A 17,640-nucleotide genomic window follows, 5' to 3' on the forward strand; every position below is an offset into this window, starting at 1 on the left:
ATTAAGGAAATTGAATTACTAATTTAAAATTCCTTGAAAGAGCAAGTACAGATGATTTTACTAGAGAATTCTACCAAACATTTGAAGAAAATAGTATTATTTCTACAGTCTCTTGCAGAAAATACAAGAGCAGAAAGCAGTTTGCAATTTGTTTTATAACTTTTGTGCAGATAGCAAAAAGAAAAAGACAATAAGACAAAGCAAAAAACCCCCTACTTCTACATAGCAGTGTCCATCATGAATAGAGACACACAAATCCTTTTTGTAATATACTATATAGAGAAAGAGTCACATGATTATATCAGTCAGTGCTGACAAAGCATTTGACAAAACCCAACACCTATTTCATGATAAAAACTGTCAGAAAAATAAGAACAGATGTTTGGGATTGGATTGTGTTTCCCAGAAAGATGTGTTTAAATCCTAACTGACACCTTACAATGTGACTATTGCAGATGTAGTCCTTGGTAGCTAAGACAGTAAAGACTCCGCCTGCAGTGCAGGAGACGTGGGTTTGATCCCTGAGTTGGAGGATCCCCTGGAGAAGGAAATGGCCACCCACTCCAGTGTTCTTGCCTGGGAACTCCCATGGACAGAGGAGCCTGGTGGGCTACAGTCCATGGGGTCACAGAGAGTTAGACATGACTGAGCGACTAACACTTCTACTTTTTAATCCCATATACGTGGTGTCCTTATAAGAAAGAGACACAGAGAGCACACAATGTGATGACAGAGGTTTGAATCCTAGATTAACAGTTACACCGGAAGCTCTGAGGAGGCAGGAAGAATTCTCTCCATAGCCTAAGAGGGAGTCTGGTTCTGCTCTGACAGTTTTAATTTTGAGTGTCCATTGTCCAGAACTATGAGAATAACTTGTTAGTTTAAGTCACCCACTGTGTGACACTTTGCTGTAGCAATCCTAGGAAACTAGTGCACAGGGGTACTTTAACTTGATAACTTGAGTCTATAGAAAAGTCTTAGAGCTATCAATACTATCGTATTTAATGGTGAAAAGCTGAATGAGATTCACTTCTGACTGGTGCAAAGTAGGGACATTCCTCTTACACTCTTAGTCAACTAGAAGTTCTAGCCAGAGCAATGAGGCCACAAATGAAATAAAATACATATGAATCAGAAAGGAAGAAATAAAATTGTCCATTTTTGGAGATGACATGATTGTTTACACAAAGTTCAAGAACTAATTTGAACTGAGTTCAGCAAGATTGCAGGATTCAAGATAAAAATCAATGTGTTTTGGAAGAGAGAAAGTTTTAGAGCTCTGCTGTACAGCCATGGGTATGCAGTTGACAGTAGTGTACTATACACTTAAATATTCCGAGAGTTGTTGTTCGTCATGCCCAACTCTTTTCGACCCCATGGACTTCAGCACACCAGGCTTCCCTGTATTTCACCATCTTCTGAAGTTTGCTCAAACTCATGTCCATTGAGTCAGTGATGCCATCCAACCATCTCATCCTCTGTCGTCCCCTTCTCCTTCTGCCTTCAATCTTTCCCAGCATCAGGGTCTTTTCCAGTGAGTCGGCTCTTCTCGTCAGGTGACCAAAGTATTGAAGTTTCAGCTTCAGCATCAGTCCTTCCAATGAATATTCAGGACTGATTTCCTTTACGATTGACTGGTTTGATCTCCTTGCAGTCCAAGGGACTCTGAAGAGTCTTCTCCAACACCGCAGTTCAGAAGCATCAATCTTCGGTGCTCACCTTCCTTTATGGTCCAACTCTCAGATCCATATGTGACTACTGGAAAAACCGTCACTGTGACTATATGAAACTTTGTAAGCAAAGTAATGTATCTGCTTTTTAATACAATGTCTAGATTTGTCATAGCTTTTCTTCCAAGGGCAATTTTTTAAAAATTTCATGACTGCAGTTACCATACGCAGTGATTTTGGAGCCCAAGAAAAGAAAGTCTTTCACTATTTCCACTGTTTCCCCGTCTATTTGCCATGAAGTGATGGGATCAGATACCTTGATCTTATTTTTTGAATGTTGAGTTTTAAGCTAGCTTTTTCACTCTCCTCTTTCATCTTCATCAAGAGGCTGTTTAGTTCCTCTTCACTTTCTGCCATAAGGGTCGTTGTCATCTGCATATCTCAGGTTATTGATATTTCTCCTGGCAGTCTTACTCCAGCTTGTGCTTTATCCAGCTCAGCGTTTTCCATGATGTATTCTGCGTGTAAGTTAAATAAGCAGGGTGACAGTATACAGCCTTGATGTACTCCTTTCCCAGCTTTGAACCAGTCCGTTGTTCCATGTCTGGTTCTAACCGTTGCTTCTTGACTTGCATACAGTTTTCTCAGCAGGCAGGCAAGGTAGTCTGGTATTCCTATCTAAGAATTTTCCACAGTTTATTGTGAGCCACAAAGTTAGAGGCTTTAGCATAGTTAATGAAGCAGAAGTATATGTTTTTCTGGAATTCTCTTGCTTTTTCTGTGATCCAGCGGATGTTGGCAATTTGATCACTGGTTCCTCTGTCTTTCCTAAATCCAGCTTGTACACCTGAAAGTTCTTGGTTAACGTACTGTTAAAGCCTTGCTTGAAGGATTTTGAGCATTTCCTTGCTAGCATGTGAAATGAGTGCAGTTGTGCGGTAGTTTGAACATTCTCTTGCATTACCCTTATTTGGAATTGGGATGTAAACTGACCTTTTCCAGTCCTGTGGCCACTGCTGAGTTTTCCAAATTTGCTGACACATTGAATGCAGCACTTTAACAGCATCATCTTTCAGGATTTGAACTAGCTCAGCTGGAATTCCATCACCACCACTAGCTTTGTTCATAGTGATGCTTCCTAGGCCCCACTTGACTCTAGGTGAGTGATTGATCACACCATCGTGGTTATCTGGGTCATGAAGATCTTTTTTGTACAGTTCTTCTGTGTATTCTTGCCGCCTCTTCTTAATATCTTCTGCTTCCATTTCTGTTATTTATTGAGCCCATCTATGCATGAAATAAATATTCCCTAGGTATCTCTGATTTTCTTGAAGAGATTTCTCGTATTTCCCACTCTATTGTTTTCCTCTATTTCTTTGCATTGATCACTGAGGAAAACTTTCTTTCTCCTTGCTATTCTTTGGCACTCTGCATTCAGACGGGCATATCAAGGCCTCCTCAGATAGCTATTTTACTTTTTTGCATTTCTTTTCCTTGAGGATGGTCTTGATCACTGCCTCCTGTACATGTCACGAACCTCCGTCCATAGTTCATTAGGCACTCTGTCTATCAGATCTAATCCCTTGAATCTGTCACTTCCACTATACAATCATAAGTGATTTGAATTAGGTCATTCCTGAATGGTCTAGTGGTTTTCCTTACTTTCTTCAATTTAAGTCTGAATTTTGCAATAAGGAGTTCATGATCTGATCCACAGTCAGCTCCCTGTCTTGTCTTTGCTGATGGTATAGAACTTCCTCAAAGGGTATATTTTTATTATCTGTTTTTTTCACCTGAACAAAGTGATATGTTGTATTTCTGTATGCTAGCAATTACTTGTGGAAAACAACACTTTTTCACTCCTCAAAAAAAAAAAAAAACTCTATTGTAAGTTTAACAAATTATGTATAGGATTTATATGCTGAAAGCTACAAAATTATGTTGAAGGAAATCAAAGAAGGTCTAAATAAATGAAGAGATATCCTGTGTTCAAGAATGAGGAGACCCAGCTCTGTTTGCTTGATTATTTGGGTTTTAGCAGAATTCATTTCCAACAGCCCTGGGACTGGCATCCAGGTTTGCCTGCTGGCTGTCAGTTTAGACTTGTCTCAGCCTTTCAGATTCCACCAACCTTTCTTGCCTCATAGCCCCTTCCTCCATCTTTACAGCTTTGAAAGGCAGGTTGAGTGCATCTCAAGCTGTGAATCTCTTCTTCCATATTATCTCTCTAACCCTTCTGGGGAGGGTCTCAGCTTTAATGAATTATGTAATTATATTTGGCTCTTCTGTTTAACCTAGTTTCCCTATTTTAAAGTCATATGATAGTAATCATAACTCTAATTAATTTCTCATTTCCTGTGTAAGGCAATGCCTTCCTAGCTTTTGGTGTTAGGACATGACCGTCTTTGTGGGGCAGGAGTGGGGTTACTCTGCCTGCCACATATGCACCCTGGAGTGGCTGCCACCCCTGGAGTGGCCTGTCAGTACCAGTCATTCCTTCATGTGCGGGATCAGCACCAAAATCTGGGGATGTGCAAGTCTCTTACATAAAGTAGTATTTGCATATAATCTATATGCATTCTCCTGTATACCTTAAATCAACTCTAGATTACTTATAATACACAATACAATGTAAATTAGGCTAGGCAAATTGGTGTTAATACAACAGAAAGGCTATGTAGATAGTTGCTAGTATGTGGCAAGTTCGTCCTTTGCCTTTTGGAACTTTTTGGAATTTTTGTTTTTTCAAATGTTCTTGTTCCGCAGTTTGGTGGACTGGTGGATATGGAGTGCTGACTGTATATAGGTTTTACACAAGATCCTTCTTACGTGTTTGTTACAAGATCCTTCTGATCCAGCCACTTGTGCTCGGCATAGGCCTTGCCTTTTGTATTTAATGGTTTTGCGTGTGTTCCCTCTGGCTTAGCGACTTCTGTTTCTTTCTGTCACTGATTCTTGTAAGACTCAAGGCAGACTTCAGCCTGTTTGATCCCTGGAGAGGCTGATGCTACTGCACCTTCAGCTATGATAGTATTACTTACATTTTGGGAATAATTTTGCTTGACATTTGTTTTAACCAGTAGTCTGTGAATTTTCTCAAGGGCAGAGAACATGTTTTTTTCAGCTTTGTATTTCTCATTCATCCGGTCCCACCACTTCATGGCAAATAGATGGGGAAACAGTGGAAAGAGTGGCTGACTTTATTTTTTTGGGGCTCCAAAATAACTGCATATGGTGACTGCAGCCATGATATTAAAAGACACTTACTCTTTGGAAGGAAACTTATGACCAACCTGGACAGCATATTAAAAAGGAGAGACATTACTTTGTCAACAAAGTTCTGTCTAGTCAAGGCTATGGTTTTTCCAGTGGTCATGTATGGATGTGAAAGTTGGACCATAAAGAAAGCTGAGCGCTGAAGAATTGATGCTTCTGAGCTGTGGTGGAGGACTTCTTGAGAGTCCCTTGGACTGCAAGGAGACCCAACCAGTCCATCCTAAAGGAAATCAGTCCTGGGTGTTCATTGGAAGGACTGATGTTAAAGCTGAAACTCCAATACTTTGGCCTCCTGATGTGAAAGGCTGACTCATTTGAAAAGACCCTGATGCTGGGAAAGATTGAGGGTGGGAGGAGAAGGGGACGACAGAGGATGAGATGGTTGGATGGCATCACCGACTCGATGGACATGAGTTTGGGTGAACTCCAGGAGTTGTTGATGGACAGGAAGGCCTGGCGTGCCGCGGTTCATGGGGTCGCAAAGAGTAGGACATGACTGAGCGACTGAACTGAACTGAGTGCAGGACCAAGCACGCAGTGAGCCCCTCCTAACGGCTGACCGACTTGATTAGTGAACGGGTGTTTTAGTAGCGGTGAAGCATCAGCCGTCAAGCAGCAGTCAAGTCCTAAAGTGTGATGTAGGACAGGGACTCAGGTTCATCATTCTTGCTTCAGGATGGACAAGTACTAGTTCTGGGATCAGAATCAGTGTTTCTGGCATGAAGGCTGGGACAGGCTCGGTGATGCTGCATGGAGCATGTCATCACTTGCTGCCTTTTTCTACATGTATAAAGTTAAGGGCAAGAGCCTGGCCATTGGCAGACTTAGATGCTGTTTCAGGCAACCTTAACTTCTCTTAATGTGACCCTTGAACAGGATGGATTTGAATCACATGGGTCCACTTATAAGTGGATTTTTTTCGGTTGTAAACACTATTATACTGCACAATCTGAGGTTGCTTGAATCTGCAGATACAGAGGAACCCCAGATATGGATGTGGAGAACTGACTGTAGTCATACACTGATTTTTGACTAAGTGAGGGGTCAGTGACCTTAAGCTGTGTTGTTCAAGGGTCAACTGTATAAAAGTGGGAGGTTCTTCAGCTTTATTCTAAAACCATTTGAGTGCTTAGTCTGTGCCAGGTGATTTAAACACAAATAAATGCTTCCTGTCTGGTAGGTTTATTCCACCTTGACAATCCATAATGTGTTTGTCTTTCTCTTCTTTAGAGCGCACTTGGGAAGAGAGGTAATAACTTTTGTCTGTAGGAAGCATAGTAGATAGTGCTTTATTCCTTTGGCCAGGAAGTAAATTTGAGACCCGATTACCATTTTTACTTTATGAGGGGACTGTATTTGTTTCATAAAGCCAAAAATACACCAGAAACCACTTTGCACGTTTGATGTCATCCTCTGTCTGGAAGCAGTAACAGTTTCAAAGCCTAAGCTTCTTTGAACATTTTTAAAGGTGGTTTGAACATTTAATACAAGACCAGATGCCCCTTTCCCTCCTCTTTTTTTTTCTTCTTCTGTTAGTATTTCACCTCCTTTTTTTCTTCTACATTGAGATCCTTCTAGGAAGTGCTAAATGGTAATACACTTAGAAGTTTTTCTTGAAGCAATTAAAAGAGAAGAGTTTGGTATTTCCTGTCATATGATTTTAAGAGGTAGCTTTTGTGTTAAATTAGTGCTTAGCATATTATTTTTTGCTGTTTTAAAGCAATTTTTTTCCATTGCAAATGTCATAGTAATCTCTGTCATTTCTATTCATGAATAAAAAGCACTTGCACAGTGCTTCTTCATCCTTGAGTGCAAGTTTTAGTAAACCACATGGTACCCCATGACATTATGCTGACAGGCACAGAATAAATAGCACAGATTTTGTTTCCTGAAGATTGATTATTTATAGATCAGTTGATAATTTTTTTTCCAGGTTACTTCTTACATTGATGATGAGAAATTTTTCACTTCTGTAGAAAGCTATGGATTTTAATAAACCTCTGTCAGGACTGGAGACCTACCTACTCAATATCACTTTTTCATCTTGAACATTTTTTCCAGCAAAGATAAGGAAGTGATATTTACCCCTATTCTTAAAAGTAACGTTGCTGAAAACTGTAGGAGTGAGGGCAAAGCTTTTGAGGCAATGAGTTTGTGAATGATAACTTGTTAATACAACAATATGTTGGTCTTGCAAATTTTTAAGAAAAACAGGAAACATTTTTATGCACATTTATTTTGTTTTAAACCATTACATATTCAGTAATTGCATTCACCAGCTTTCATTTTATGTTTAAATATTAGTGCTTCTTTTGTTATCAAGCATCTTAGCTTCCTCTCCCTGCATCGTGTCTGACTTGCCTTGTTTTTGATATGTTTTACAAAATGTAAAATGTAGTCTGGCTTTCAGAAGGCTGTTGCCAGTCTCTCTGATTTTATTGTTGTTGATAAACTATATTCCCACCATGAGTTAAAGGCTTATAGTGTAAAGTAACAGGGTTTAGTGCTTCTTTACATTCCACTTTTTTTTTTTTTAATTCCACTTTTATAGAAAATTAGTTCATGCATAATACTTTGGCCACCTGATGTGAGGAACTGACTCATTTGAAAAGTCCCTGATGCTGGGCAAGATTGAAGGTGGGAGGAGAAGGGGACGACAGAGAATGAGATGGTTGGATGGCGTCACCGACGCAATGGGCATGAGTTGAGTAAACTCCAGGAGTTGGTGATGGACAGGGAGGCCTGGTGTGCTGCAGTCCATGTGGTTGCAAAGAGTTTGACCTGACTGAGTGACTGAACTGAACTGAATATGCGTGAGTGGGTGTAATTTTTACTTTAATGACTCATATTCTACTTTGTAGAAGACAGTTCTTAGTTCGTCCAGAAATAGTTAATTTGAGAACTTCTGTGGATCTCAGTATTCTATAATTATATAGGTCTTATATTAGTAATGATGCATTTTTGAAATAGCCCTGTTCTATTAATATTATTTATTAGTCAGGCTTGGTTTACCTGGATTGATATGCTTCCTAGGTTTTATAGTGGGCTCCAAAGTGAGCATACCATGTGCATGCGTGCGTGTGTGCTAAGTTGCTTCAGTTGTGTCCGACTCTGTGCGACCTTACGGACTGTAGCCTGCCAGGCTTCTCTGCCCATGGGATTCTCTAGGCAAGCATACTGGAGTGGGTTGCTATACCCTCTTCCAGGGGATCTTCCCGACTCAGGGATCAAACCCGTGTCTCTTATATCTCCTGCATTGGCAGCTGGGTTCTTTACCACTGGCACTATCTGGGAATTATGTGGAATAGTATCTTCTTTTCCATTAGTATAATTTTAAAATATTTGTATTTTTTGTTATAAGCCAGTTTTAGGAGTAGTAAGTTTATTTTCCATAATGATTGAAAGTGATAGCAACATGAATGATCCTAAACCAATTATATTAGCTTTAGAATATTTTTTATGGGTGTAGTTTTAAAAACAGAGATTGTTGAAAATTCACCAAGTTTTACTGTGAAGTACTAAGACTGGAGGGCATGATGAGCAGAGTCTGTGCACATATCTTAGTGCCAGCTCTCAAAAAACCCTCAAGTTACTTATTGTGTGTTTGATTTCAAGCTTCCATGCTGCAAGTGAAATTAGAATAAGTACAGAATAGGATGTCATCAAGGAGTTAAGTGGGATGTTATAGGTGTTTTCATGAAATGTGAAAGTAGATTTGAAATGACTACAAGTAATTTGTTAAGTGCATTCTTGAATTATTCTTATAGATAAGAGATGAGTAAAATAGTTTGAGAAGAGTCTGCCAATCTAAACGGGAGATTCTTTTTTGGGTGTTGGTTAAAATCAAGCTGGTTTTAGAAAAGGCAGAGGAACCAGAGATCAAATTGCTAGCATCCACTGGATCACTGAAAAAGCAAGAGAGTTCCAGAAAAACATCTGTTTCTGCTTCATTGACTATGCCAAAGCCTTTGACTGTGGATCACAACAAACTGTGAAAAATTCTGAAAGAGATGGGAATACCAGACTACCTTACCTGCCTCCTGAGAAAACTGTATGCAGGTCAAGAAGCAGCAGTTAGAACCAGACATGAAACAACAGCCTGGTTCCAGATAGGGAAAGGAGTACATCAAGGCTGTATATTGTCACCCGCTTGTTTAACTTATATGCAGAGTACATCATGAGAAACGCTGGACTGAATGAAGCACAAGCTGGAATCAGGATTGCTGTGAGAAATATCAATAACCTCAGATATGCAGATGACACCACGCTTATGGCAGAAAATGAAGAAGAACTAAAGAGCCTCTTGATGAACGTGAAAGAGGAGAGTGAAAAAGTTGCCTTAAAGCTCAACATTCAGAAAACTAAGATCATGGCATCCGGATCCATCACTTCATGGCAGATAGATGGGGAAACAGTGGAAACAGTGACAGAATTTATTTTTTGGGGCTCCAAAATCACTGCATATGGTGACTGCAGCAATGAAATAAAAAGATGCTTACTCCTTGGAACGAAAGTTATGATGAACCTAGACAGCATATTAAAAAGCAGAGACATTACTTTGTCAACAAAGTCCGTCTAGTCAATGCTATGGTTTTTCCAGTAGTCATGTGTGGATGTGAGAATTGGACTATAAAGAAAGCTGAGTGCTGAAGAATTGATGCTTTTGAACTGTGGTGTTGGAGAAGACTCTTGAGAGTGCCTTGGACTGCAAGGAGATCCAACCAGTCCATCCTAAAGGAGATCAGTCCTAGGTGTTCATTTGAAGGACTGATGCTGAAGCTGAAACTCCAATACTTTGGCCACCTGATGCAAAGAGTTGACTCATTGTAAAGACCCTGATGCTGGGAAAGATTGAAGGCGGGAGGAGAAGGGAACGACAGAGGATGAGATGGTTGGATGACATCACCGACTCGATGGACATGAGTTGGGGTAAACTCCAGGAGTTGTTGGTGGACAGGGAGGCCTGATACGCTGCAGTCCATGGGGTCGCAAAGAGTCGGACCCGACTTAGTGACTGAAGTGAACTGAAATCAGAAACTGAATATTTGTAGTTGATTAAGTTATGTTCACCCTGATGATTGTATATACAAATGAAGAAAATGGAATTTTTAAAGTAATATTTTTTTCATGCAAATATGTTATGTTTGATGTTTATTCTTAACTTTCTAAGAAATGTACTATTGTGTGTTAAGTAAGGAAATGGCATTATGTCTTGGTATATGACTTAAATTTTTTTATTCTTAATAGCATCCTGCTTCTGATTACGGTTATTAACATTCTGTTTTTGAAGACTACTGCCCCACAGTCATATAAAATCATACGTACAAACATATATACAAGCACATATATTCAAAGAAATATACATATACTTCATATTATATTTTTTCTTTCCCCCACTTTTTAGAAGATTAATTGTTACCATTATTTTATTTATTGTGCTAGGTTTTCCAGATCGGCACTGATTCTCCTAGGGTAGTTTTACTGTAATAGGTGTGAGCTGTTGTCTGTTGGCAGAGTTATCCTAATTACATACATGTTGTTCTTTAGTTGCTAAGTGAAGGTGAAAATGAAGTCGCTCATTGGTGTCCGACTCTTTGCAACCCCATGGACTGTAGGCTCCTCTGTCCAAGGGATTTTCTAGACAAGAATACTCGAGTAGGTGGCCATTTCCTTCTCCAGGGAATCCTCCCAACCCAGGGATCGAACCCGCATCTCCTGCATTGCCAAGTGGGTTCTTTACCACTAAGCCACCAGTGGAAGCCCCAGCTCCATACATACTGTGATTATATTAATGGGTTTACAGAATGGAGGTGGTTGTGTCAAGATGGAAATACTCATTTAAAAATAATAATGAAGCTTGTCTTTTTTTATGAAGCTTTTTAAAAAATATAGTTGAAGTTTGAAATTTTAAGAAATTGTTAACATGTATAAGGATGTATTTTAGTGATTCGGGAAATTCTCATAGAATGTGGTTTTTACAGTATTTTGATTAATTTTTTCAGCAATCTTTTTCTTTATGTAGACCAGTGTCCTGTCTCTTCAAATGTTGCTCCCTTGCCAGTGTCTGCTCTTTGGAACAGTCCAGACTGAGGCTTGCCCAGTGGTGAGCTGGTGAATGTTTAACTGCCAGCTCTCTGGGTGAGGCGGTGCTCTGACCAGCAGTGTTAGCCGCTTCTGTCGTGTCAGTACTTCCAACATGGCAGGTTTTAACTGCTCATGTGATGTCAGTGAACTTGGGGTATGGACGAGTTGGGCACGCTAAGCTCTCGCAAAGCTGAGTGCAAGCTGGGGTCTGCATCCCCTTGGCTGTCCCATCATTGCTGCTTCTTTCACAACTAAGATTGTGAATCATGAATACCTTTATATACCGTGTTATTCTTTTGTTGTATTTATGACTAGATTATCACAAGTACAAAATATTTGCGAGTATATATCATTATCGTGATCTTCTAAACTAGAATACTGATTTAATGTATGACTGTCGGTTTTTCTCTTTTTCAGTTGGGTGGAAAGCTTTGGACATGAGGGGCTTGGATTATTACTTGACATCTTGGAAAAGCTGATTAGTGGCAAAATGTAAGTATTGCTAATCATTATTTCTAGTCAAGCTGCATTTGAATGTCCAATGATGATTCCAACACTGATATCTTTCATGCAGACAAGAAACAATTGTGAAGAAGAATCAACACAAAGTCATACAGTGTCTGAAGGCCTTGATGAATACCCAGGTATGCACATAGGTAGCTGTATTGTTCTTTATTAGTTCTTACAGAAATTCTTATGAAGTAGAGTTATGTAATACAGAATTTGCACCAAAGTGATGTATTGTTTTGATAAGCTGTTCAGTATGTAAGGGGAAAATATTGAATTGTGTTGTTTTTAATTTTGTATGAAATATGTACTTGGAGATACTTGGGGATGAATAGACCCTCTTCTGCTGCTTCATCCTTCGTACACAGATTAATTTTCTTTTCCTTCTGTCCTTCCTCCCTACCTCGGTTCCTTGCTATCTGCCTGTGTTTTGTTTCCCCTTTCTTCTTCCTTTCCTTCTTTTTTAATTTTCAAAAGTATAGCATGAATCAGCTTAGAAATCATACATGATTATTAAATATGATCTTATTCAAAGAATTAAGTTGGAAAAGCTTAGTTTTTATAGTCTAGGAATTTAAATCTTTAATGAAATTAATGTGAACAGATGTGAATAGATCTCAGAGGTGGAGCAATGATGCTTAATGCAAGTGCAGCTAATGCTTGAACAATGCATGTTTGAACTTTACTGATCCACTTACATGAGAATTTTAAAAAATAAATACATATTTGTACTGTAAAAGAATTTTCTCTTGCTTATGGTTTTTTTCAATAGCATTTTCTTTTCTCTACTTTATTTAAAAAATATATAATGCATTTAACATACAAAATATGTTAATTGACTGTTAATGTTATTGGTAAGGAGTCAAGAGTAGGCTAAGTAAGTAAGTTTTTGGGGAATCAGATATTATCCTCAGATTTTTGACTGCCTGAGGAGTTGGTGCCCCTAGTCCCTGTGATGTGCCAGGGTCAGCTGTAATATTGAAACCCAAGATTATATGGCAGATCTGCAGTTTGAATGTTTAAGGAGCATACATTAGAAGAGAGAAATGGTTTTGCCCTGTACTGAAGTTTGGTTTCTCTTACAGTGTTTCCTTTCTTTCATTCTGTTAATTGCAGAAGTTAGCTCTGTTCCAGGATGTGTCTCTAGCTCTAACATATAAATGCATCTACCTCCTGATCGTATACAATAATGATAGGTGCTTTCGTTCATTAGACAGTGGGAGAGGAAATTTTACCTATGGTAGATGATGATGTGTGTTTTATAGCAAAACTGTATACTTCTGATAATTTTTAAAAATTTGGTTTAAAAATAAATCCTTAGAGAACTTCATACTTAAGTACTTATTAAATTATTAACATTTACTTTTCTATTGATTAAATGCAGCAAATAGTTACATTTTCTAATTATTTTTCTTACTGGACTATTTATGAATTTTTCATCATTTTCTGAAGTCTAAATTTCTGTTTTTAACCAATGAAATATTTTTAACCTCCCTGCTTTCTTCAGTCAAATATAATTTCAGGGAAAATTTCTGTTATAGAAATCACAACCCCTTTCTATATTGAACTGATTGGTCTGTGAGTGTTTGATTTTAGATAGATTATGTGGCTTTTGTAGAGTATGTGTTAAGAGTGAGTGAATAAGGGAATCAAACTATTAATAAGGAGTTTCCAGACTGAGCCTGTAATACTTGCTGTGGCGGTGGTGAGGGTGGGGGTGGGGGGAGGGACCTCCTAAAGTAGGAATATGAATTGGAAATTTCAGTGGTGAAGGCTGAGTAGAAAGAACTCAGGGATGTTTTTTAAAAACCAAAGGGATATTTGAATCATAATTTGAATTTGAGAAGAATGTCATGGTTAAAGTGAGGGGTTATATAGGAGATAATATTCTTACTTGGTTTGAGATCAAATTGGAAAGAGAGTAAACTTTATGCATTTATATTCTAATTAATATAATGTGATTTAATTGTTATAGTAGTGGGTCATTTTGTTTCTAGTTTATGTATATATAGTTTATGTATATACATTAAATATATTATCATTTGCATTTATTGCTACCACTTATGCTGATAGAGTTACAAAAACACTTTAATGATACTTGGAATTAGTATTATAATGTCTGAATTATAAAGTTAATTGTATGTGAGATTTTTTGGTTAAATTTTTTTTTCTCGTACCTACCCTGAAATCTGTATAAAAGTTAATTGAATGATGAAAAATACAGTCTTTAAGAGAAAAAATAAGTATGATACCTTATTTGGTGCTAGTATTTAATTATATAATTGATATTATGAGCAAATCTAATAGCATTGCATGCAGTTAAATACTAAATTGAAGTTTATAGTAGTTTTTAACTAGAAGAAAATTTTTATTATTTATGAGAAAATAAAAGCCAAGATAGCTTTTGGTGTGTTTCTTAAGGCACTCGGCTAGCTTGCCTTTTTCCTGAAGCCAGTCTCTTCCTCTTTGCTGCTGGGATTAACTCATTGTGGATAGTTACTCAGCACCAGTGTTCATGTGTTAGGCATTCTGCACAGGATTTAGGGGATTCGCCTTCCCCCATGGAACACAACTTCAGTGCCCGAAATTCCATTAAGTAATAATAGGCCTCAGTAGAATGCAAATGGAACTTGGCACTGGTTCTCAGTTTAGAACGCATGTGTTTTCCTATAATCTGGAGTGGACCTTTGACATTCAGTGGAGAGACATTCTCAGACCTTCCACAGTTTGCCATCATCTCTCTAACCTTATAGTAGCCTTTATTTAATGCACCTTAAATGCCCGTGCGGGTAAGTTGACTGTTTCTCTCACAGTTCGTGGGTTTTGTTTTATGTTTACTTTTTTTAAAAGTAGTTGAATGAGAATAATTTTATAGTAGTCAGCAGTTCAGTCTTTAGCTCTAGATACTCAGTTGTGGTAATCTGGCCTCATTCCAGTCTCAAAACAAGCACCGTCCAATATTCTGTTAGCAAAGTCAAGAGAAAATTGCCTGTGAAGAAGCTTTGAGTTCACAGGATGCTGGTCGGAACCAGGAGGTCAGGGAATGCTCCCATTCTGATGTGGGAAGCGCAGTTGCTGGCACCGGCCAGCCCAGTGTGTGGGAAGGGCAGGGAGGTGCTGGTGGCGGCTTCTGTCAGCCTCAGGTTGTTAGGACAGAGCCAGCTTTTGGTACTTGGTGATCAGCGGCTGACTGTGAACTGGGTCTCAGTGATAATTTGCAAGCCTCTGACAATTCCCTGGAATGATTGTCAAGGCATGTTGTGGTCTCTGGCCCCATGCCTGCTTTTCCCTGTTTCCAGGCATGAAACCACCTAGGATATCACAAAAGTGAGCATTTCTTGACTGGTTCAGCTGCTTCTTTGTAAACATTTCCCTGTGGCCAACAGGATAGAGAAGTCACTTCAGAAATCATACCCCGGGGCCCTTGGCCCTTCTGTTTGTACTTCCCTCTTTGTACCTGTGTTCCTTAATAGTTTGAAGTGAGTGCAATATTTCACCACAGTGTGAAGCTTCTTTAAATAAATGCCATATACAAGATAGGAAACATAAATAAGATTTCATAGTACTCAAAATGTTTGGATCTAAGCTTGTTATAGATTTAACTTTGATACTGATATCTAATGCTAATTTTGAGTTTAATTGGAATTAAGGTCCTTTTTAGAGCTTGGTATTAATAGTAATTCTATTCGACTAATTTCTCACTCTTTAAAAGGATCCTCTGGGATGTATGGTGAATAAATAGTACTGTTTTATTGCTTTCATTCATCCTCTGTTATTGATACTTATCTCCCATAGATTGTAAGTGGACCCTAAGAGAGCCCATCTTTAAATCAAAATACTGAGTCGTTAACATAACTCCTTATCTTCCAGTAGGATGTGACATCCTAGCAGTAGCAAACAAACCTTGTTTACATTCAAAATAATCCCATTTATATTAATATCATGTGTTGTCTTTTTGATGACAAAATATCATTCTGATCAGAATACATATATTCCTGCAGTAGTTTCTGCATGGTATCAGCCCAAATCACCCTTCAGCTTCTGCCCATTTATGAACCAAGTGTTACTGTCTAGGCCTGTGTTGTGGAATGCGGTTACCATGCATGACTCCTGAGCCCTTGAGCTGTGGCCACTCTGAACTGAGATGTGCTCTGAGTGTGGAATACACATTGGATTTTGAATACTTAGGAAGAAAAGAAAAAGTGAGAATATCTCATCAGTAAATGTTTTGTAGTGATCACATGTTGAAATGATAACCTTTTGGATGTATTGAAATGCTTCTGTTAAAATGAGTTTTACTTTTTCTTGGCATTTTATGTAGTGCCTGAGGTTCACACTGTGTTTCTCTGGGACAGTGCTCTGTGGCCCTGTGCCTCCTGCCAGCCTTCCTTCCCCCAGGAGAGTTCTCCCATGCATTTTGTGCGTGCCTGTTGGGGAATCTCAGTATTCCTCACTACTTCTCCCTTTCTCCAGTTGGCCACCTGCCTATCTAATAATTGTCAGTTATATTGCTGAAAATTTCCTGTGAGTGGTCATCTGTATTTGATTGATTTTCTTAGTTTTTAATGTAAAGAGAATAGTTGTATGAATTTTTTTAGAATGTTATACATTCTTTATGTTTTCTCACTTTACTACATGTGCAAGTATATTTTCTTATAAACATTTTTTTAATAACTGTATTTTCTTCAGGGCAGTATTTTTTTAACTAACCACTAAAATTTAACCCCTTTTTCCAAAAATGTTGTAGTATGGCTTGGAAAGAATTATGAGTGAAGAGAGGAGTCTTTCTTTGCTAGCCAGAGCCATTGATCCTGAGCAGCCTGGCATGATGATGGATGTGGTTAAGCTCCTTTCTGCAATGTGCATCGTAGGGGAGGAAAGCATGTAAGTCTCCTCAACTTGTTTCTGTCATTACATAGTAATTAATACAGTTTTATTCAATAATGTTTTCATTATTTTAGTCTAGAATTTATTTTAAATAAATGAAGTATACTTAAGCAGCTTATTTAGATTCATATTGGCTGAACAGAAATGAAAATTTTTTTTCTCTTAATTGATACAGTAGTTATGGACTGACATGTTTCTATGAAAAATGGAATTCTTTATTATTTTTAAACTGTTTTGAACTCAGACCTTCAATAAACAGTCTAAATGAAGACTTTGAAAAATATACAAGTTGGTTCTGTTTCTTAAGATTTTTTTCAGATAGAAGTATAAGTGAATAATTGATAATGTAATGGTTGAGGGTACAATGTCTTGACCATAAAGTGTATCGTGAAGTTTGAACTTTAAAGACATTATCTACAATTTCTAAAGCTGTAACTAAAAAGCCATTACATGTATTGGAAGATAAAGATAAACCTTTTGTCTTTTTAAGAATGGTTAGTATTCTTATTACAAGAGAGCATTTAAAAATTACTTGACATGCCTTTTATATGTGGTAAAGATATTCAAACAACCAACAGAGCAAACAGAAAGGGCCTTCTGACCTCTAAGCGTAGGCAGAGCCCTGTCACTGAAACGCCCAGCACACATTGGAAACTTGTCCACAGAGGTCCTGTGGGTCTGCTGACTGTCGCCCCGTTCAGCTGGACTTCGCTGGAGAGTCAGCAGTCGCGGCTCGGCCGGCGCCCCTCCCTGGATGAGGCCGTGTCTGCTGCAGTCCCAGCTGCAAAGCCACGCGTGCAGCTTTAGCACTTGCCCATTTTAAGAAGGCCACCCAAGTATGAATTTAATATCGAAGCATGGTGTGCCTCCTCTGTTCCCTCCCTGGCCTCTCTCTTCCTCCGCCCTCTTGTCTCTATGCGTTCTTCCTCTTCCTCCCTCCTCCCCTGCATCCTGTGTCTTCTCTTTTCTCTTCTTCCTTCCCGGCCCCTTCCTCCTTCCCTTCTTGTCCTTCTCTTTCTTTATCCTCTTTCTCCTTTTCCTCCTTCCTCTTCTACTCTTTCTCCTTCACTTCCATATCACTTTTATTATTTCTTGACTTCAGATAGATTATTTAAATGATGTAAAGAACTGTTAGGACTAAAGTGTCTATGTCCACAAACTGAGATTTTACAGTATACCGGGTACTGTTAGCATAAGTGTTCTTTAAAGAAATAAT

General features: G+C 38.5%; 1 protein-coding gene across 5 annotated transcripts in view; it reads left to right on the forward strand.

Moving 5' to 3' along the window:
* DIAPH3 (diaphanous related formin 3) overlaps nucleotides 1-17,640 on the forward strand; it is a 530,180-nt gene that overhangs the window by 144,318 nt on the left and 368,222 nt on the right. For all 5 annotated transcript variants that reach the window (XM_065901830.1, XM_065901832.1, XM_065901833.1 and 2 more), the window contains 3 exons: nucleotides 11,448-11,522; nucleotides 11,605-11,674; nucleotides 16,285-16,421. In XM_065901830.1, the coding sequence (XP_065757902.1) occupies nucleotides 11,448-11,522; nucleotides 11,605-11,674; nucleotides 16,285-16,421 (282 nt within the window). The remainder of the gene's footprint in view (nucleotides 1-11,447; nucleotides 11,523-11,604; nucleotides 11,675-16,284; nucleotides 16,422-17,640) is intronic.

Source organism: Muntiacus reevesi, chromosome 11 (assembly GCF_963930625.1).
Source record: "Muntiacus reevesi chromosome 11, mMunRee1.1, whole genome shotgun sequence".
NCBI classification, from domain to species: Eukaryota; Metazoa; Chordata; class Mammalia; order Artiodactyla; family Cervidae; genus Muntiacus; species Muntiacus reevesi.